The following is a 24,668-nucleotide window of genomic DNA, read 5'->3' on the forward strand; positions in this document are numbered from 1 at the left end:
GGTTATCTCGAACTCGGTTGACTCGACATTTTGGATGAGTCGAAACTTTCCCGTGGGTTCGAACTTAATATAAATATATGTAGTTCAACTCTTGATAAGACAAAATTGGATGAGTCGAAATTTCGGTTTCCTCAAACCGAATTTACCGTCCCAAGATAAACAAAAGGTTATAAATTGCATTATTTATCTCAGACTATACACATATGTCAAACATGACCTCGGACTTGAAATGGATTGAAGAGTTCTACTGATAATACACGTGTTTTCAAGTTTAAAGCCACTTACCACTGAATTGATTTATGACTTTCTTTTTCAACATATGTTTACCTGTATGTGGATTCTTTAGAACTGTTGTTTAATTTTCAATAACGATCTTTTTCTGAAATTAGATCAAAACTTTTTTTTCAACCTTGTATTTCACCATTTCACATGTGAAATTGTAAAAATCGTCTTAAAGAAATAGTCCAAACTGCTTTTCAACATACAAATGGTAGCATACGCTATAAATGTATTACTTTGGGATACCCTACGCCATATTTTGTTAATAGTGAACAAACAGGTAAAATATGCCACACAGAGGAACAAGTGATCAGTATGCTGGAGTTTCTTGTTGACAGCATATTTGTTGCATTTGGAGGTAGACTGTTTCTACAAATTGTCGGCATTCCTATGCCGACCTGTTCTTATTTTCATATGTTTCGGAGTTCCTTCAGAAACTTGTTAAAAACAAGATGATTAAAGAAGCCAGATCATTTAATTGTACAATTAAATGAGACTTACCTTAAGTCGAAATTTGATTGTAATTTTGTTGAACCTATTTATGCTGAGAGTTAACATGAGATGCGCACGCAGATCGTAGAGGTCATTTTTCAGAGAATGTAACAGAGCACATAAGCACATGATACACCAAAAGAAAACTGGGTGGGAATACGAGTGATAAGGAGGGCATGTTAACTCTCAGCATAAATAGGTTCAACAAAATTACAATCAAATTTCGACTTAAGGTAAGTCTCATTTAATTGTACAATTTTATTGAACCTATATGCTGAGAGTACCATGAGATTTCAGAGATATGTGATCTGTTACTCATGTTCACTGTAATTTAATACAGCCTCATCAATCATGATTTATTTTCAGGCTTTAAAAACAAGATGTTGTATCAACTTTGTATTCTATCAAAGTACAAAAGTAAAGTAAATCAAACATACATTGACATATGCACATGTTATGTTAAACTTTAAAATGTCATTGATTGTAAATCTAACATATGTATTATCATTATTCATGTTATACATGAGACTTATCAGAATTTGATAAGATATGACTTCTCAAAACCTTCACACTATAATTATCATTATAATTTTGTTTAGATACAGGTTTATCATAAAATTTTCTGAATGTTGATTCGTTTGACCAACCTGCCGCTTTTAAAATAGTATCTACTGAAGTAGCACACCGTAGTGCTGCAGATGTACTTGCTGATCTAGTACTATGTGGTTTGTATATAGTTATGTCTACACCAGACGTTTGCAAAACAATCTTAACCCAACGTCCAAGACTGTCTTTAGACACATGAGAATATGGTTTTATACAGCTCAAGTTTAATTTTTGGGTTTTCCGAAAACATGATGTTCTAACTGACTACTCTTTTAGAACAGTTACAATACACAGACTTTTATCCTCAATAAAAGCTGGCAACTCTATTGGTTGTAAATGCCTCCCTGGCTTTGAACATTTTAATAAATTTCTCACATCTATATATATGTTACTATCTGTAACAGTTATATCATCTAAATCTAAGCCATGAATGGTTTGTAACCTTTGACCTGTTAACAATAATAGCAGTGTAACTAGCTTATATGATAAAACACGTAAAGATAACATATAAACTGGTGTTAATGTCTTCAAATATTTAAGCACGACTTCAACATCCCAGGTTCTTTGATATCTGGGTAATGATGGCTTAAGATTGAATATGCCTTTTAGAAAGCGCTTCACCAATGGCCATTGCCTAACAGTTTTCTCTTGAATTACAGACATAAATGAAGATAACATACTTCTGGCAGTATTAATAGCACTGTAACCTAAACCTATTTTATATAACGAAGTTACAAATTCTAAAACATTTAACTCAGTGGCTTTAAATGAATTAATTTTTCGTTCACTGCAAAATAACAACCATCTTTTGAAATATGTCCAATATTGTTGTCGAGTAGCTGGTTTCCAAGATGCAATAATGATTTCGGAAGATTCTTTTGATAATCCATAATTTTGCAAGATTTCCCCGATATCCTGAAAACTGCTAATCGTAATTTCACTAAATGATGCTCTTTTGTTGGATTCTGGGGTTGATAAAGAAGATTTTTTCTACTGTTTATTATAAATGACTGTGCCACAATCCGATGAAGTATTTGTGGAAACCAGTTCTGAGTGTTCCACAATGGTGCCACTAATGTCATGTCCGCTTGATCCTGGTCCACCTTTTGCAATATCTGCCCTATCAGACTGAAAGGTGAAAAACAATAACAATTAATGATACTCCATTTTACAGAAAAAGCATCTACTTCTTCAGCATATTTATCAGGAAAGTAAGAGAAATAACGTGGTAATTGATGATTAAATTTTGATGCAAACAAATCTACATCATGTGGTCAAAAAAAAAAATCAATAATATTAAAAACATCATCATGCAATTTCCACTCAATATCCACATTTATTGATCTCGATAGTCTATCTGCTTCTATATTAGCAACTCCTGGCAAATGACAAGCAGTAACCCAAATTTTCCTTTGTATACACCAAATCCACAATTCCTTTGTCAAATTATTTAACTTTACAATGCGGCCACCCATTTTATTAATATAATTCACTGCGACCATGTTATCTAGATACACTTTTACATGAATGTTGTTTCTTGACGAACAAAACCAAATTAATGCTAAAAATGCTGCCTTAAGCTCTAGAAAATTAATATGGTTTTTCTGTTCTTCATATGACCAAAACCCTTTGGTTTCGAACAATGTATCTTGCACAACTGCACCCCAACCAGTGTTTGAACTATCAGTGTTAAGAATAAACTTCGGATCTATTAAAGTCATTGGTTTGAAACTACTATTTATATTATTAACCCACCAATTTAAATCTGAAATATTTCCATCTGACAAAGACATTTTTGCATCAAAATTTCCATAATTTTGTTTTAATAATATATCTTTTGTAATTTCTAAAGATTTTATATATAATGGTGCATACTGTACACCTGGTTCCGTTGCTTCTAATTTTCCAATAACTTGTGCAAACTCTCTTATTGTAATCTCTTCTTTGAGAATTAACCGACTACATAATTTAATTATATTGTCTGCCTTTTCTTCTGTTACTCTAATACACATTGTTATTGAATTAATCACAAAACCCAAAAACACAATAATTTGAGTAGGTTGAAGTACAGATTTATCAGGATGTATGGTAAAACCAAGATGATCTAATAATTGTACTGTGTCAATTATATTACTTTGACATCCAGAAAAGGTCTTGCTCACAAGTAAACTATCATCAATATATGGTGTGCTGCAATGTCCTTTACTTCTCAGTTTTGAAAAAACAACTTTTAAAATTTTTGTGAAAATTCGCGGTGCTGTTGTTAATCCATTTGGCAAACAAGTGTATTCATACAAAACCTCATTCCAATAAAATCTAAGATATTTCCTATCTTTTTCATTGATGCTAACAGAATAATATGCATCTTTTAAATCAACAGAACCAAACCAGCAATTTTGTGTAATGTTTGTTATTGCTGTTTTAAAAGTTTCCATTTTAAAGTGTATTTGTTCAATATCAAGATTTAACTGTTTTAAATTTAAAATTACTCGATAAGTGCCATCTTTCTTGGGTCTCACAAAAATATTTGAAACATACTGATCCTTAATTGGAGTAACAGGTTGAATAATTGTTTTTGAAATAAACTTATCTATTTCTTTTTGTACATATTCATTTTCTTCACTGCTGAATACAAGTGGGTATGGCTTTATAAGCTGTGTAGGAATGTTTTCAAATTCTAACTGATAACCTTTAATAATATTTAAGATCCAATAGTCAGATGTTAATTCCTTCCATCGATGAAAAAACTTTGAAATTTTCCCCCCAATAAAATTATTAGGAATATTTTGAAGTTTTATAGCAGTTAAGTCAATCAAGTGATCATTTGTACTTACATCACTATCAGAAATAACATGATCTACTTTTTGTCTTTGTTTTTCTTCTTGTTGAATGTCTTGCTGCGGTCTAAAAAACCATCATCATCATATTTCCTTATTCTTTTGATTGGTTTTCCTCCATCAATGTGGCGTTTTCTTTTCCCAAATTTATGAGGAAATCCACGCCCTCCATGGCCATGATGGCTACGTCCCCTGTTAGAAGACTGATATGAGTTCTTGGGATTATCCTTCCCAACTTTTTTACACACACTATGCTCCGCATCTAGCTCTTTGATTTTTTCTTTAATATCGTCCCCAAACAGCATGTCAGTGACTGGTGTGGTATCATCACACAGACCTTTATACTGGGGTTGAATGTCCCCCTTAATGAAACTCCTTCGTCTGAAGGTTATTTCGCTATAACAAGCTTGAAATAGCTGGTACGTATCTCTGCACGTAACTGCATATGCTTGCAGTTCCTCTCTAGACATTCCTTCTTTCTTTGAAGATTTATCCACAAACATATCCATCATATACATCAATGGGCAAGCTGTTTTAGACAAGAGATTCTGTAAACGTTGTAATTTTACATCCACATCTTTATTCCGTGGTGTCATTTGTTTCCAAATACCTACAAGTATAATATAAATTTAGTATATATACACTAAAAAGTTTATAGTGTGTATATTATTATTACATGCAAAGGATTTTTACGCAATATTTATACATTTACACATTTCGCATAATCATGATAATTATTGCGAGTTTTTAATCATATTTATAATACTATATTATTTATTACCATGTAAATTATGGTTTGTATTATAAAAAATTGATTTGCAGATACACTTGATTTTTCACAAGATAAAATTTTTATCAAAATGCAATTTAATTGCATAAATCCTCACCTATGTTGACTCGTGGGACTTTTAGACTGCTCACATTAGCAGGCTTATCATATTTCTTTGTGAGATTTTTGTATTTTTCTTCATTGACTCGTGTCCTCAGTCCCTGGTTCATGTATGAGGCTAAACCAGAATTAATTTTTGGACCTGTCTTTTCATCTGAACTAATGAAGTCTTCCAATTTTTTATGGAAATATTCTTTATAAAGCACAAAAATGTCAGTATTCACCTCTGAAACTAACAAAACCTTTAAATAGACTTATTAAGAAGGGATATAGTTACGATACTGTTGTCAGGTCATTAAAGATTGCATATTTTGGCGTTGATATTGATTCACTTATAGGGTCTTTGCATCTGCACTAAACACATTTATTTAAAAACCAGTTGTTGGCATGACACGGGTTATGTTCTTCTCATATATGTTATGATGGTATGATACTAAACCCCTAACGGGAAGGATTGTGCCTGATATTCATATGATGAAGACATAATCTTTCAATCAGTTTAATTGAAGTCTGGAGCTGGCATGTCAGTTAACTGCTAGTAGTCTGTTGTTATTTATGTATTATTGTCATTTTGTTTATTTTCTTTGGTTACATCTTCTGACATCAGACTCGGACTTCTCTTGAACTGAATTTTAATGTGCGTATTGTTATGCGTTTACTTTTCTACATTGGCTAGAGGTATAGGGGGAGGGTTGAGATCTCATAAACATGTTTAACCCCGCCGCATTTTTGCGCCTGTCCCAAGTCAGGAGCCTCTAGCCTTTGTTAGTCTTGTATTATTTTTAATTTTAGTTTCTTGTGTACAATTTGGAGTTTAGTATGGCGTTCATTATCACTGAACTAGTATATATATTTGTTTAGGGGCCAGCTGAAGGACGCCTCCGGGTGCGGGAATTTCTCGCTGCATTGAAGACCTGTTGGTGGCCTTCTGCTGTTGTCTGTTCTGTGGTCGGGTTGTTGTCTCTTTGACACATTCCCCATTTCCATTCTCAATTTTATTTCATGGATTCCAAGACATTTTCATTTTCTGCCTTTTCAATATCATTATCTACTTCATTCTCAAAACATGCTTCATCATCGCTATCGTAACTTTCGTCACTAGAAATATCTGAATATAATTCAGACTGTGCAGATATGTTTTTAGTTTGGTTATTGTTCATATCATTATCAAACAAACTGTCCAGTTGCGATTGGTAATCATCCTTTGTGGGTTTATTTTTCACGACCTTTCTTGGTCCGGCCATTGTTGCCGATTGTCTAGGATTCACCTTTGTGGAACTTTGTGTAGTATCAGTTCTTGAATTCTGATTTTTCATCAAAGTTTGGATATGCAATTGATTTTGCAGTAGCATATTGTAGATATCCGGTGTGACTACTTCCGGAGTGTGAGTGACAGGAGCATTGCTCATGGCTCCTCCTCCTACATTAATGTTTTCAATGCTTGCTTGAAACCCACTAATATTGTTATCATAACCTGGCGAAATAAGTTGCCTGTGGTCATTCATAATGCTAAAAATATTGTCACTTTTTGAACTAGTCTTGGCCGTGCCAGAAAGTTCCGATACCGAGTCAATGCTCGAATGTTCAGCCATGTCATTAACAAATGTATGCTGACAACGTGACAAATTATCCATCACAAGCTACATCGTTAAAATATTAATCCATCCAAAAACTATATCAAATCGTAAAGTTTGTATTCCAAATGTCACAAATATATTAATTTCCAGTTAAAAACAATTAAGATATCCATTATTTTCAAATAAACATAAGAGGGATAAATTCCATGACTTGACCTCATAAGACCAAATACGCTAGTGACCTCTACGATCTGCGTGCGCATCTCATGGTACTCTCAGCATATAGGTTCAATAAAATTTCAAATGCAGATACATTGATGGTGTTCTCTCCATTAAAAATCAAAACTTTGATTGGACTCATTAATATATCCCTAATATTACTTTAACTATTTAGTTCTTTTTTGGTGATATCCATGACCATTTGACGTGTCTCTGAACTTGTACATCCCGTCATTGTGTTATTGTGTTATGGTAAATTTTTGTATTTTTATCTTTCATTTTTGCTAATGTGCTTTGTCTTTATGCCTTTTTGTGTTGTTTTTTTGTTACATATGACATGGCTCTGTTCTTATACATCCCGTCATTTTGTTATTTTGCTATGGTTAATAATGGAATACTCGTCTTTCAGTTCTGCTAATGTGCTTTGTGTATATGCCTGTGTGTGTTTCCTTGTTCCATATAAGGTGGCTCTGTTCTTATACATCCTGTCATTGTGTTATTATGCTATGGTAAATTTTTATATTCATGTTTTCATTTTTTTATGTGCTTTGTCTAAATGTCTTTTTGTGTTTCTTTGTTACATATTTATTTGTTTATATAGCGATTAAGATTATAACACAATGTTGACTGCTGTACTCCAATTGTGGACATTTTTACCTATTATGTCTGTGTGTTTTGTTCACACATCGTTGTCAATATAATGGAATTGTATGCGACTGTCATACAATTGAGAGGTTTAGCTAGTTAACAAAAACAGGTTTAATCCATTTTTTTCTACATAAGAAAATGGCTGTACCAAGACAGGAATACGACAGTTGTTGTCCATTCGTTTGATGTGTTTGAGCTTTTGATTTTGCCATTCGAACTTGGACTTTCTTTTTTGAATTTTTCTCGGAATTTGGTATTTTTGTTATTTACTTTTTACCTAAGATTATCTTTGATCACCATGACAGATAATTAGGATATATTGCTATAGTTTAGAAAAAAATATTTTTATAATGTTTGAAAAATATTTAAACGATATAAAACACTTATGAGCTTGGTTGTGAAAAAGTGAAGATTAAGACTTAGTGATCAACTCAAATCTACGCAATAGGCGTCATTAATCTTTTTTGTACTTTAGCTTGCAAAAAAATAATTGAAATAGAAAAAGATGAATTGAAATCTTAATTTTCTAAAACAAACACACTTGTATCAACAGTTTTTTCAAATTTAAATCACGCTAGAATCAATTGATATTACTACTTCGGCTAAAAACTGAGGAAAACAATTTGCATCTGTACAAAGAAATAAGTAGATAACGATAACATATAAATTTATTATAATGATTAAAAGAAATAACATACAGATACAACGATTAAAGACCCATTCATTTATTCATCGGCCGGCATTAACTAAGCTTAGCAAGAGTTGTAGCCCTTAGTCTGTAAAATTTCCGATATGTTTAACCTCCGGTATTCTTTGAGTCAAACTACGGGTATCTCGAAAAATTTCTCTGGTCTGACTTACTTCGAGATAACGAGAGTCGACGATTCACTTCAAAATGAACACGTGTACTTAAACTATCCCAAACAAAAAATAATACATGATACGGGACAGACGGAACCACAAACGAAATTACACACTGGGAAACATAATGCTCCTCTTCTATTGTAGGCGGGTGATAAAATTATTTCTAAAAGTATTAACTCTATATTATTGTTATTGCAAACAGCAAAACTAATACAATTCAAAAAAGGTCACAATAAAAAAAAAATCAATTTGAAGCGATAACAAAATTTACATATTTTTAGACTCTTAAAAGGTTTTTAGCACGTGTGTTTTTTTTTCAAATTTTGAGTAGCTTATTTGTTGCTGTAACAATTTAGACTCCTTCTTCTAATTGAAGTATACATACTCCAGTTGCTGGATTTTTTCGGAATTGCCAAAGGTTGCCTTGGATGGTTTTCGCCTCTTTCGGGTTGTTGTCACTAATATTTAAAAAAGGAAACATTAAATTTAATTATCTATTACTATTTTGGATAACATGAATCCCCCATCAGTATAATTAGGATGATGTAAAATGAATCTTATCAATCTAAATTAATGTAACTGAAACAACTTCTACAGTTGTACAATTGAAAACCGAACAAAAAGATAATTAAGTTCACTTCTTGTAAGAGAAAAAGAGATGTTGGATAGCAAGTTACCAAGGAAAATAAAAAAAATATCATCCTGACTATCAGAAGACGTAATTGAGGATATATCTTTAACAAATATTTGAGTCGAAGAACGGAAGAAAGTATACAAATAAACATGTGCAGCGTGAACAAGAAATGTGTCAGTATCATGAAGGTAGTTTTAGTCAGAGCAATATCACTGAAATAGTCAACTACCTTAGTTTTTGAGTGTTCGTCTTCTAAATTCGTTTATGTCAATTTTAGGCAGTAAACTTATATATGAACCGTACTTCAACAAAGCACTCTGCAGCATCAATCGTTATCAACCTTTCCCCTTCTCAACTGATGGAAACAGTAAATGTGTGTTTCAAAAGTCATTTTGTAATGAAAAGGGACAATACGCTTTTCAAACTGGAACTTTGAAAAGTGACACAACATGTGGATGCGACTTGTCAAGAGGATACGAATTTGCTACCAAACCAAGAAACAACTGCTACTGCATACCGTCGGAAGAAGACTGTTCCTGTCACAAACTTCCTTGCAATGAAAAAGGTATGTAAAACAAAAAACAATCACACATCTGCATACCTCTGTAGTATTATAGATTGATGAAGATACAGCAAACGAGTAATAAAATATAAACCGCAGTTAAGCTTTATATTGATTCAACAATACACCATTTGTTATATATCTTCAAGACTGTAAAAAGAAATTATTAAGACGACACATGTTTTGCAAATAACCTTGATTTACTTTATTAGGTTTTTCCTTTTTTCTGTGGAAAGACCTATTGTATTTGTTGCGATAAATATTATTTTCTTTTTCCGCCATCTTTGTTCTTGCGTGTAATTTTGTGTTTGCAAGATGTCGCTTAGATGTTTGGTATATGATATCGCATAGTTTATGCGCCTTTGAAATTGACAATGTTTAGCCGAATATTTTTCTTTGCAAAAGTTATCTCCATAATCGTAAAGAAACCGATCAATTTTTTTTTTAAATAACCGAATTCCTCGATTTATCATCAGGACGTTTGGCAATTTTGACCGAAGCGATACAAAGAATCCATATGAGAGTTATTTCGCCTCCTGTATTTTCAATAAGTGATATGTTGATGTATAGCATGAATAGTTAGTGATAGTTACCAGTATATATTGAATTGTGGTCCTTGGTGCTCAAAAATGAATTTGAGGTCAAGGTCATGTTCTAAATATGTTTTTTTTTTTTTATCTCCACTGAAAGCTATATATAGAATTACAAATGCAAAATATTACTTTTATTGTGAAAAAGGTATAAGTTTGTTCTGTAACAATCCAATGAGATCCTATATGAGCGTTTGCCCCTGAAAAGTTTAAATTTGATATTGATTGAGTATTTCTTCAACATGATACATGATAAATCCATACGGTCTTTTGCAAAGTGTTGGTTAATATATTGCATTGAAAAATTCCAACCGAAAGTGACCCTTTATTAGCAAGAAGTAGCCATTTATGCACTTATTTCATGGAAATATACATACAAATCATCTATTTGTTTTAAATAGACATACATAAACCTATCATTTGAGACCAAAAGTGACCTTCGATAACCCGGGAGTAACTTCTTATCTCACTTATTACAGGCTAAAGTATATAGAAACCATGTTTTTTTGGAATCAGAGTAAAACAGATACCTTTTAAAACCGGGAGTGGCATTTTATAAACCAGAAGTTATCAATTATCTTCCTTATTTTAAGCAAAAATATACTAAAACCATGAATATTTGAAATCAGTATGAAAGGAGCTATCATATGAGACTTGAAGTGACGTAAATTAAAGAAAAACGGGAGTAACTTCTGATGAATTATTTATAAAATTAATGTAGAAAGACCTTCAATTGTTTGTGAACAATTGGTTTTTAATTATTTTTCTTTCATCTTCTGTCAAACCATTTTCTTGCGTTAAATAGTGGTATCAAAGGATGTCTCTCGGATTTTTTCCACATCATATCGAACAGTTATTGCGCTTTTGTAACTCATCCTATTCACCCGAACAATTTGTTTGTACAGGTCATCTCCCCAAACACCGTGTTTTGTGTACGAATTTGCTTTGCAACTGTAACACAAATCAATAAGTTTATTTCTCCAAATTGCTTGCTGTACTCAGGATACATCGGCCAATTTTAACCGAAGCGATACAGACTCCATATGAGAGTAAGTTTCACTTTTGTATTTGTCATAAGGGATATGTAAATGTTACTCATGAACAGCAAGTAATAGAGACCTAAGGTATCTTGGTTTGAGGTCCGTGGTCCACCAATATTTGATATATTGTATCGTACAGTTTATGCTCTTTTATATTTTACCCTATTTAGCCGAACTATTTTCTGTGTAAGAAATATCTGCTCGCACAGTATTTATAATGTGTGTGCCTTAACCAAAAAATATATCGACTAAATCGAATTTGTTTGTTACATCTGTAGAAATATCAACCTAAACAATTAGGTCAAGGTCAAAGGTCAGGTTCTCAATGTTGACTTTTCCTTGTTTTTGCATTTTCTCTGACACTTTGAAAGATTTATATATATATATAAGAACTAGTGCAAAATGCTTGAACAATTGTGATGAAGATATGCTACATTTGGTTTGAAATAATCTAATGACATCTGACAGGAGTTAATTGATTATTTTTTCAACTTTGTTCACAATAACTCCATAGGGCCTTTTGTAAAATGCTGCGCGACACTTGACCTTTAAAATGTCAACCATACGTCACCTTGAGGAAACTGGAAGTAGCGGTTTTCGCACTTTTGTCATGGAAAAGTACTTAAAACCCATATATATATATTTTTCTAATAGACATATGTCTTACAGGTAAATGTATATGGAAACCACATATGTTTGGAATGAGTGTAAAACAGCTATCATATGAGACCGGCAGTGACAATATAAACCGGACGTAGGCAATTATCTCCTCCTTTTTTAAAAGGGGAGGTAATTGCCTACTTCCGGTTTATGTTGTCACTGCCGGTCTCATATGATAGCTTTTTCACACTGATTCCAAACATTTATGGTTACTAAAAGCAAAAGTATTTTTGGTATCAGTGAACGAAGCAAATATATGAGACCAGAAGTGACATTTACTTAACTGGAAGTAGATCATTGTCTCCCTTATTTTACCCAAAAGTAAATAAACACCAATTATCTGTCGAATTTGTATGAAAAACATATGATTGGACGCAAATAGTAACTTTCAGCAAACGGGAAGTATCTTCCTATTCATTGTTAAGAAAATTGATGTGGAAAGACCTTCAGTTGTTCTGAAAAATTGGGTTTTAATACGTGAGTGATTTTTTTCTTTTTCGACTTACTCTTCATGCTCTTATTTATTTTTTTGAAATTTGCTGTTGATGAAAGGTAAAGGTAATTGAAACACTTCGGTTATCCCTATACACGAACTGGGTATCCACTATTTGTTGTAATTTTCGTAATTTGTTGTTGTAATGGTGTCAAACTTTGTATTTGTTTTGATCTCGACCTGTTTTCATTTCGGAAGTATCCGTTTTCGCATATTTGTCATGGAAAAGTACTTAGAATCCATTTACATTTATTTAATAGACATTCGTCGTACAGGTAAAATGTAAGGCTGTCAAACTTCGTATTTGGTTTTGATTTTCGACCCGTTTGCATTCTTCCGCAAATTTGGCGTTTTAACATTGTTGTGCCGATATTTAGAGTAATTCCGTCTAAATTTCACCTAGTTGGTAACTGAGAGGTTTTGTCGATGTGTTTGATATCAGTCATACATAACAGACTTCACAGACCGTTGGGTTTGATTCCCAGTACAGAAAAATACAAATAACAAAATTTAAACCCAGGATAGTGTTTAAATTACAATAAGAGACGCGAAAGATACCGAGGGGTAAATCAATTATCTTGTTTGGAAAGGATAAAGCCTACTTTGTAGAAAAATCCTTCTGATTGAAACTAAAAATTCTCTGATACTGACATTTTTCTGATTCTTGATTTATTGACAACATATGTGTTATGTTGGAAGGAAGTGTTTTTCAATAAACAATGGGATTACCTCAGCTGTATTTTGCAAAACCGTTTTGGAATATTGAGTCCGCAACATACTGAATGCTCTTCAATTTCGTACTTTATTTGGTCTTTTGACTTATTTTTATTTGCGCGATGTCACTGTTCAGTCTTTTGTAGTTATAGACAAGTGCAATCCTGGAACATATATCTATGAGGAGTTTATTCACTAAATAAGTTAAAGTGTGATGACTTCATTGAACGTATATATCCTATCAAACTTGAAATACAGGATACTACAGATACTGTTAGATGTGCTTATGTCTTGACTCACATAAGACAGAGGAAGTAAACAAGGTTTGAAAAAAAAAAGATAATTGTTGCACTTTTCTTTTATCAAGAAAAATGTAATACAGGAAATCACTTTTTTGCATTTCTTGGGTTGCTAAAAAACAAACAATATTCCTTCTAACAGTAAATCGTCAAGAGACAGTATGACGACAGGCTAAGGGTAAAATAAGTGTACGTTTCTATGTTTCCTTGAAGTATTCACTCCTTTATCTGCATCCATGGTAGACCTAACATTTATGATATACTTGTACGATACTCTTATTTGTTTTGATATTTATTAGAGGGGTCATGAAAGAAAAGTATACCAATAATTGCAAAGGTGTCTGCAATGATTAAACACAACATGACTATTATATTATTTTTTCAATAATAAATTGAAAAAATTATATAGAAAATGTTAGATGCACATCTTCGTGCTGACACACATGCAAAAAGAGTGAAGAAGATTCAAACAGATTGTTATCCGAATCATTAGTTTTTGTTTAAAGCACCAGTTAAAGTCTTACCACATGACAAGTTCAAAGCTATTTCCGAGTAGTAAGTATTAAACTAACAACATATATATGTAGTAAAGAGGAAGAAGTCAGACAAAATAATTATTTAGTTACGTGTTATCAAAAAATGAAGACCTCAGACAAATGTCCTAAAGCCATCATTGTTTTCCTTTTTCATTTTACAAACAAGCCCGAATACACAAATATTTCGTAGTGCATTTCTTTCAGACAATAAACTCAAATTAAAAAAAAACCACCTATAGGACAAATAATAATATCAAAATTATAGAAAATTCTCCCAGCTCTAACTCCAAATATGGTTAATTATGTGGTAGGGAGGTCTAAATTTTAGTTTTAACAGGTTCTGACATACTAATTTTTTACCTTGTGTAACTGGAACAAATCACTACTATATCATCGTACCAAAACGGATAAATATAAATGACCAATTCTAAAAAAAAAAAAAAACTTTGAATGACCTAAGCATAGGAAAGTTGGCCAGGGCCATAGGATATATATTATTGAATTGATAGCAGTTTTAATTTTCAAATTTGAATGTTTAATTTTGAGGTTTAAATGTCAAGATCACGGTGGATAAGGTTGTCCTGCGAGAGAACGTTTTGTGCTGGTGATTTGGTCCTGACTGGTGCTGGTGATCATTGCAAATATGTAAACAAAACGAAAATGCTGATTTTTGACGTTTTCCAGCATAAAAATTGAAAGGAAATAGTTGAGATATTTCAATTTTGTTTCTTATGGGTTCATAGGCAAACAATGTAAAATGTGACCCTCTAAACTGTTTCAGTAAGCGAAACAGAAAAGTGTTCATTTTTAGAAAATCTAGAACTGAAAAAACAAATAAAAAATGCCTATGTGTGAAAAACCTGCGCAATTAATTAAACTTGTGCATTTTCTCAGTTTAGACATGTCCTGATTCTGTGCTGGTGGGTCCTGATACGGTGCTGGGGATTTTTGGTAAAAGGTTGGTCATATTCAAAACAAACGTTACAGAATCAATAAAATTGGACAGATAATTGTATTCAATCGGCTTTGTGACTCCTATTTTTACTTTTGAACATCCATTGACTGTTTAATAAGCGTTTTCAAATAATCGTAACTTATATTACATAATCAGATGAAAATATATCTAATTAGAATAGTTTTATTTAAGATATTAAATGCCCTTAAATTGGTGATGCTCTAGATAACATGCTAACAAACAATTAAAAGGTGCTTGAGGTAAAGCGACATTTATAACGACAATAAACGTTTGACTGGTTTATTTCAATTAAATATACGAGGTTGGATGATCTAACTATTGGTGCCTCTAATTTTTCCTTCGACTGGATAAAAAAACCGACCCATTGTTGCTTACCATATATAGCTGATAAAAACTAACTACAATGGAGCAAGATGTGAACAATTGCAAGTCAAAGTATTACCTGCAAAAACGAGCGAAAACTATAACGAATGCTAGCTATAAAAATGTAAACGATTAAAAAATGAAGACGTTCGACCTGATTGAAAATCCTCTTTTGAAAAAAAAAACAAATATGACAAATGGCAACCATCAACAACCACTTGTTTTGGGCACTCGTAACTTAACATGGTTGTTTGCGCTCGCTCAGCCTCCACATCCTCCTCCCCACCTCAACCCAACCAACACCTCCTCCTTTCCTCCTTTATTGGTACAGTTGTGTAACAACACAACACTTAGCACACAACATAATAACATAAAGACACAAATTATTGAACCACGAGTACTCGCAGCTACTGAGAGCTAGTTCAAAGCCGTATTTTCAACTAATAGATAAACCATGTTCTATGAGATTAAAATTTCAATCGGTATTCATCAAACAAATTTCGCAAAACTTAAGTTCAGTTCACATTTAAATTTTTGGTATAGCAGAACTTAAAAACTGTGCAGTGAATCTTGTGCTCACAACAGTCATTGTCATAAATTTGTATACATCAGACATTATAAAGGGCATGTTGAAGATACTAATTAGTATTTTACAGTTCAATTTAGTGATCATAAAAAGATGGAGATTGCATGGAGGTGAAGATAGGATAAGAAGAAATTGATAGGTTTTTTGAGAAAAACAGCAGTAAGTGGTAAAATCCTCAACAAAATCTCAATAACTTTAGCTCCCACCCTGACGAGCCATGTGAGCTGTCGGTATCCTGTTGCACCTACCGCCCGTACTTTCTTCCTCTTAATTCTTTATCAAAAATCCTTGACAACAGAATTTACTTTTAGATCTTTAAAATGTATAACTTACAAAATCTTATTTTTGTGTGTGTTATCTAGGGTATCTAGTGTTCATTCTCTGACAAATTCTCTTTTCTTCCACGAACTATTTAAATATTTTTTAGTGTTTTATTTTCGAAAATTCCCCGCGACAACCTATCATACAATGACTTTATGTTCACAAAAGGCAAATGATGCTTAACAGCTAATAGATACATTTTTCTTTTAAAGTACAGCTTTTAATCTGCATCAAATAATTTTTTATCAATAGTTTTAGAATTTCAAAACTATTCCAAGCTTAACAACTTTCACCGTGACATCCCTCTCCCTTATTCAAAAAAAAAAACGAAATATTATTGTCATCCTTTTAGTAAATACTAAATTGTTACAAAGAAATTTGATTTTAGCTGCTGAGGGCACATGATTCTTACGCACAGAAACAAGGCTGAGATTCATATGGTTGATGACAAAAAAGTATCTACAGTGTCGGACAAATTTGTCAGAGAAACAATATCCAGGATGTTTAGGTTACACTGAATTTATTATCTGAACGCACATGATAGTTTGCCGTGATCAACTTAGGTTGTGCTTGATTTTCATATGATGAAGACATAATCTTTCAATCTGTTTAATTAAGGTCTGGAGCTGGCATGGGAGTAACTGCTAATAGTCACTTGTTAATTTATGTATCAGTTTCATTTTGCTCAGTTTCTTTCGTTACCTATTCTGACACGGTCTTGGACTTCTTTAAGCTGAGTTTTACTGTGCGTTTTGCTGTGTGTTTGTTTATTCTACATTGGCTAGAGGTATAGGGGAGGGTTGAGATCTCACAAAACATGTTTAACACCGACGCATTTTTGCGCCTGTTTTTGTTGATAACCGATAACAGCAATTTAAATTATCTTAAATAAGAAAACAGAAAACAGTGAATTCAAAAATAAAAAAAAACCAGTAAACAGGTTTTTTTTTCTTCATAATAACAGTTCACAACAATGTCAATTTTAAGAAAACAGATAACAGCTAATTAGTCAATAACAGTTAACAGCTCATATATCTTCAAAATAACAGTTAACAAATGTTTTAAAATGTCTAAAACACCTCAACAAAATATATCTTGCACCCCCTCTCAAAAACCAAATTAAAACAAAATAGACTCAACTTTGCTCATATGAAATATCCACCAAATATATGTTAGGTATATTTTCTATCAATTACACAACTTTTCTGCATCAATGATCTTGAATATTTGCCACTTTTAACTAAAATATAAAGGCACAGAACCAGGACATAGGTGCACAGAACCAGGACCGTTTTACCTAATCAGCAGTACGTCGTCAGGACAATTTCGCTTGGCTAATTTGCACGACGACTTTTGCAATAAAAAAATGTTGTATTATTCCTTGCATGGTATTTAGGACGGGTCAGAGAAAAATTAAGCAACGGAACGGTTGTTTGATTGCCGTTCTGATACAATGTAAACAAACACACCAGCACAGAATCAGGACCCACCAGCACCAGTCAGGACCGAATCACCAGCACATAACGTTCTCTCGCAGGACAACCTTACCCACCGTGAAGATGTGGGTCGAATAATTCAAAAACTGTATCATTCATTGTTCTCCAATATATATGTAATGTATTTTAAAGGGAACAAAAAGTTTTAAAAAGCATACCAGGTGCAATTCCACCAATTCGTAGTTAGTCACATTCACATGCACCTTTGACCTTGTGTGTAACCCAATTTATCAAAATTTCATGCTATTTAAATTTAAGTGAAGTATTACAAGAATGAGATTTTGGAATGGATTGAATCACAAAAACACATTTTTTAGAAAACTGCATTGAAATAGGACACTGCCATGAATATAAGTCAACAGAGCTACACTCAGTGTTTTGGGGAGATTTTGTCTGACTTTTTCAGTCTATCTTTTATATTTTGTTATAATAAAAAAAAACTATTATACCTTAATATACAGTTATAAGTAAATGAAATTATTTTTGAAGTAGTAACAATAAAAGGGAAGCTTTGTATGTCCCTCTTTGGGGCGCGGCGTCAATTTTAATCATTGTAATGTCAACCCCTCACTTAATAGAAAAAAGAAAATAACAAAAATACCGAACTCCGAATAAAATTCGAAACGGAAATTCTCTAAGCAAATGTCAAAATCAAAATCTAAAACGCACGAAACGAATGGATAACAACCATCATATTCCTGACAGATATTTTTGCATGCAGAAAATGGTGGATTAACCTGGGTCATATTTATACTTTAATATCAAGAAATGGTTTCCACCCCAGTAGTCAGCACTTCGGTGTTGACATGAATATCAATTATATGGTCATTTTTATAAATTTACTGTTTGCAAATGTATGAATAGTTGGAAATTCTAAGGATTTATTCCAGGCATAGACTTCCTTAGCTTTATTTGGCACAACTTTTGGAATTTTGGGTCCTCAATGCTCTTCAACTTAATACTTGTTTGGCTTTCTAACTAGTTTGATCTGAGCGTCACTGATGAGTCTTATGTAGACGAAACGCGCGTCTGGCGTATCATAATTATATCAATTATAAGCCTGGTATCTTTGATAACTATTTGCAAAGAGTATGAAATAAAGAACAAGTTATACACTGTTCACATTAGGAACAATATAGCCAAAAAACGATTACTGTTTCCTCAGACCAACTATGATATTCCATCTGGAACGTTTTAAATTTCCTTAATTTTTTAGTCTTTGTGACTTTGGACCAAACAATGAATGTCTCTTTACCAAATTTCATATTTTAAGCTTAACTTGGATATGCCTGTATTTAAAGCAGGTATAGTAGTTAGACGAAAACCAGGTTAATTCTCAGGTTAATGATCTCTGATGAAAAACCAATTGACATAATAGAACTGATCCGAATTTGGTCCTGTTGTAATGAATTAATTTACAACGGCATTTTGAATGTAAGGAAAGAAACGATATCTTCAGGTTACGATTTCGTTTTAGTTTTAAAGTAATATTAAACTAAAAATATAAAAATTGTTACCTTAAAAAATTGAAATCGACTTATTATCAGATTATTTTTCGTCATTAAGAATCAGATACAAAATTCTGCTTCATCAGGTTAATTTCTCCCAGGAAACTCATTTTATTTGCTTTTAAATCGTATGTTGAATAAACACTTGACTCAATTTATTACGTACACAAACAGAATATATTAGAAATATTCGTCCTCATATTATTGTACTTTTTTCTCTGGAAACCAGATATACAAGTTTGCGGGAAATGGTATGGCTATAACATGGCAAGTGGCAAGAGTAACTGTGAAAAAAAGTTAACTACTGTGACTTCACAAGTATATTGAAGTTTCGTTTTATTGAGTTTCCTACAGTCATTGAGGACTTTGTCCACTGATAATAATTTGCTCCCGATTATTACTATATGTCAGTTCCATACATTATTCTATCGTTCGTCGTCGTTTCCTCAAACGTAAATATTTCTGGTTTTAAAATTAAAACAAAATGGAGCAATTAAAGTCAAATGTATTACGAAACAGAAATATGTAGTGTAAACTAGAGTTATAATTACTTTAATTCTCTTTCTGTCAAGCGTTTTGTAAATTATACACTTTCCAAATGTTTGGCCAATTGTGTGTTCAATACAAACATTTCAAAAAAGAATATTACAATTCTATATGCGTTTTACCCTGGTTTATAATTTAAAGTGTAGTTTTTTATGTATGTTCTTGATCATTCTCAACATTCAATACTTGGTAGTATAAGCTGTCAGTCATTATGTAACTAATAGTGAAGCTATAAAAAATTTGGGGACATAACAATTTTACCTTATTATTATACACTAAATTGATTTTTAAGAATGTGATACTAATCTCCTGAAGATGTGTATTCATTTATTGTTGTTAGACAACATTTGGCAAAGGTATTTTGCACAGTGAAAATTACGGATTTAAATCATGAAGATATAAAACCACTAATTTATAGCCCCATTGCTTTTTGTGTAAAATTCGGCAATTTTAAGCATTAAAATGGCTATTTTGTCTAAAGTTCAAATAAAGTGGCAGTCATTTCATGTCTAAACTATACCTTATCCTGACGAGTGCTGAAAATTTAACATACCTTGTAATGGCCTGACCATTAAGTTTAACCGACGATTGGGCTCAAGCAATAAGACTATCATGTGCTGATAATTTATTCCCAAACCAATCTAACAAATGGTAAAAAGCTGAAAATACAAAATAAAATACAATTTTACAATGTGTTCAATTAATGTTATAATGTATGCATGTCAAGTGTAGACAATAACAAAGTCCATAGAACGCGAAATAAAGCTGCAGTTATTTAAGGTGAAGTTTCCAGTATATCACGGATAAAGAGTTCAATTATGTGAAGAACGATTTGAAGGCATCAAATACAAAGTTATAAATGTAACTCACTTTGTGGTTAGCCACGAATTGTGTCCTAGATGACGTTTGTCCTCCGAATGTTCTCCAGTACTGAGATGACCTTGCAGTATTCAGTTCGAGGTACGTGTAAGAAAGGGAAAGGTAACGATGATACGATGTTTTGACATTCTATACGGTTTAACGATGAATAATCCTCCTAGACTGGAACACATAAACAGATTAAGAATATAATCAAACGAACTATATAAATTCAGGAAAGGCGTAACAGAATACTCCCCGTATGATGTCTATCTGATATCACTATTCCATAAATTAATCGCATATGAATATAAGATAAATAAATAAATCCCAACATAAATTGAATATGTACAGGTGAAATGTCCACTATTGGTCATGTGAGAAATATCAGGTCTAAACTTACGACTTTTCACTATAAAGTTTCCTGAATAAATTCATTCTACGGGAAACTGGGTTTGGCACAGTTTCGTGTCTATTAGAAGAAGGATATCTCGGATGAGATTGTTGTGTTCTGTAGAATATTCCATTTCTGCTGTATCGATAATGGGAACTGTTTTCTCCAACGTTGTAAGACGGCGATATTCTCCGGTAAGTATGACGGGAGTTAGTACTTGGTCCTCGTCCGATTTGGCGAAATGTCACATCTTTGTGAGTCTCAGACGAAATTAAGCGTTTCGTCCTAACGTTCCATCCTGCGGATCTAGTCGCTGTAAAGTGGCGTCCTCGACGTTTGATTTTGTCGTAGTAATGTCCAAAAAAGGTGTGATGATGTCCAGATAAGACCACCGGTTCCTTTTCACTAATATTCAAGTCAGACTTGACGATACTGCTTCCTAATCGGAGTAGAAGTTGATTGTTCAAACGCAGATTGAGATTAGCAATCGGTCCTTCTTTCGGAATAGGTTTGTGAATGCGACTGATTTCCTCTCCATAAACTTCAGGTCTTGTTGATTTCGGAATGACTTTTTCTTCATCAATAGAATTTTCTATAAAAGTCACAGATTTTGCTTTTAGTGACACGAGTGCTGTCCCTTTAGAGAAATTCGTGAGTTTACCAGGCTTGGTACTAGGTTCAGTACACTCAAGGAATTGTATGGAATGCGATTTTGCAACCTTGGTATTCGCATTAAAGTATTGGTCGTTATCCTGAACAACAATTGGATTCTTGTCCTTGAAGACTATTTCCGGTCTTGGGGCAAGACGTTGTTCTGGTTCCGTGATTGAAACGTTAGTTATCTTCGTGTTGACTTCAAGCGGAACAGTTTGCTTGTCAATGTATCTATTTCCAATTATGACCCAACCAAGTTTCAACTTTTGGGCAAATGGAGTTCTGGATGGTCCTAGGCGTTGTTCAAGGACGTGGTGTGCCTCTATAAGGTCTCTTCCAATTAAGAAAAGAATTTGACAATGTTCCTCTATTGGTGGAATGCTTCCTCTGAGTTCTTTTAGATGAGGATGATGCATTGCGACTTCAGGAGTAGGAATTTCGTCTCGATTATTGGGAATATAATTACAATCAATTAATGTAGGCAGATCAAATTGTACGTCACCATGTACAGATTTTAAGACGAAATCTTTTCCTCTTTTCCCGGAAGTAGCTACTCTGCCGGAGCATGTTGTAAGAGAGTAGTTCTCAGGTTTTTCTCGAACGTTGAACAGACTGAAGAATTCAGGCGAGGCAAGAGACCGGTTGCTTTGGTCGTCAATGATGGCGTACATCCGGATAATTTTGTCTGTCCTGTCCTTGTGGTACACATCCACAGGTAATATCTTGGCACAAGATTTCCAACTCTTAGGATCTTTGTGGATCTCTGTGCAGGTCGAACTCACAGAGGTTAATATGATTTCAGCGGACTCTGTCTGCTCCCCGCCGTAGATTGTGCCAGAGGAACTAGATTGAGATTGTTCGTGCGGTTGCACCTTTGTTATGTGTAGTGCGGTGGTGTGTCGTTGACTTCCACACTCATTACAACTGATACTTGCGTTGCAGTCCCGACTTCTGTGTGTGGTTGACTCACAGCACTTGTAGCAAACATTATTTTGTCTTAACAGTTCCTTGCATTCTTCTATTGATTTGGCTCGGAACGCTCGGCATTCGTTCAAAGGATGCTTGTATTATGCAAAATGCACAGACTTTGTTGTTCACGGCTGTCTCCAGGTTGTTGTTCAACTGCTGTCTTATGGACGTTGACTTTAGAATACGTCTGAGGTGTGAACTTTGGCGCAGCACCTTTTGTATTTGGTGTGACTTTTGACCCAAAGATGAACCCAGGATCGTTCTTAATTTTGCTAATTTCCCTGATGAAGGCAGAGAATTCTGTGAAAGGTGGAAAGGCAACTTCATATTTAGACTTGTATCTTGAAGCCCTTGTTATCCACTTTTCTTGGAGTCCGTGTGGCAGTTTTTCCACACTTGGAATTAATCCCGGACGAAGAGTCGAAATAAGCTAGCAAACATCCCAGCTTGGGATTTTCCTTGTGATACTCTATTTCTGATAGAATATTAGACAAGTCGTAAAGAAGTGCGCTGTCTTTGTTCGTCAGTGTTGGAAAGTTGACAAGTTTGTTGACGAGAGACGCCTCCAACATTTCTAGAGCACCATATCAGTAGTTCAGTCTCTCCCATAGTCTCTGTAGGCCTCTTGTTGGGTTGTTTGCATTTGATGCCCTTATACTCATGGCATGTTTGGCAGACTCTGGTCCAAGCCATTTAATAAGTAGGTCTATCTGTTCCGAGTCTGAAACTTGTAATTCGTCTATGACGTTTTTAAAGCTGGCTTTCCATGTATGGAAGGATTCTGCCCGGTCGTTAAAGCTTGTTAACTGGGAGAACAGCAGACCCTTTCGTAGAGGAAATCTGGTTATCTCCGACGTAGGATTGATTTGTTGCATGTGTGCAGAAGGAGTCTCTTCTATAACGTCTTGTTTTTGATATGAAACAGGGCTCTCTTCTGAAACGCCTTGTTTTTGGTGTGAGACAGGGATCTCTGCTTAAACGCCCTGTTTTCCTATGCCAGCTACTGTTCCCAGATCTGGGAATACATTAACTTCTGGTGATTTAGCATGTGCAGGAAAGACCGCAGGTGTTTGTGATGGCAAGTTCAATGCCACGGATGGCACGAACGCTGGTGCTTCATGACTTAGTTCAATCTTAACAGGCGTTTGATTTTTCTTTTGAGGGCCTGTCACTTCCTGCACGGCAGTTGGATCAGGATGTTTATTGACGAAATCTTGCACACGTTGGAGCGAGTCTTCCGTCTCGTCAGGGAGATCGTCTAGCGCTTGGCTGTCATCGTACTCTAGGATACGAGCCTCGGCTTCTGCGGCTGCAGCTTCTCTTTGTGCTTCGAGAATGTTAAACTTGGCCTTTAGCTCGGCTTTTTCCCGGCTTACTTGTGCGGCCTCTTGTTGCATTTGAGCCTTCCTGCGTATGGCCTCTTGTTCTATTTGCACTTTTCTGTGTGCGGCCTTCTGTTCTAGCTGAACTTTTCTACGTGCCACCTCCTGTTCCATTTCAACCTTTTTACGTGTGGCTTCCTGTTCCATTTCAGCCTTTTTACGTGTGGCTTCCTGTTCCATTTCAGCTTGTCTGAACATAGCTTGTTCCTCTAACATTGCCTCCTGTTGAAGGATCAGGGCATGTTGTTCGACAAAGGCTATTTTAGACTTGGCAACCTCTGCTTTGGCACGCTTCCTCCGTGCTAGGCTTGACATGTCAGACACGTTAGACATACCGCTGTGTGAGGTTTTCTTACCCTTTGAGGTTTTTGTTTTAGTGGATTTAGCCTTGGTCAGGGCGATGCGATGTTCGTGCAATGTTTCTATTGCCAGGTCCACTTTGGACAGTCGAATATCTAACGTGAGATTACATGCGTCTATGTCCGTTAGACTGTCCAATGTTCTGGTCCTTTTTAGAAAGTTCAGGTATTCATCTGTGAGCCTACGATAGTTAGTACAGGCTTTTACAAGTTTGTCCTGTGCTGTTAAGAGTTGCTGGAGCTCGTTAGGTGGCGTGGTGACTTCCAATAACTGGGATTCTATATCAGACCAGAGGGCCTCTAGTTCCTGACAGAAC

At 34.1% G+C, this 24,668-nt stretch overlaps 1 protein-coding gene across 1 annotated transcript in view; it reads left to right on the forward strand.

The window, feature by feature from the left end:
* The window catches only part of LOC127712610 (uncharacterized), a 108,500-nt gene that overhangs the window by 40,664 nt on the left and 43,168 nt on the right, over positions 1 to 24,668 (forward strand). The window contains exon 4 of the mRNA XM_052219154.1: positions 9,323 to 9,610. Coding sequence (XP_052075114.1) covers positions 9,323 to 9,610 — 288 coding nt within the window. The remainder of the gene's footprint in view (positions 1 to 9,322; positions 9,611 to 24,668) is intronic.

Source organism: Mytilus californianus, unplaced genomic scaffold (assembly GCF_021869535.1).
Source record: "Mytilus californianus isolate M0D057914Y unplaced genomic scaffold, xbMytCali1.0.p SCAF_8, whole genome shotgun sequence".
Classification (NCBI taxonomy): Eukaryota; Metazoa; Mollusca; class Bivalvia; order Mytilida; family Mytilidae; genus Mytilus; species Mytilus californianus.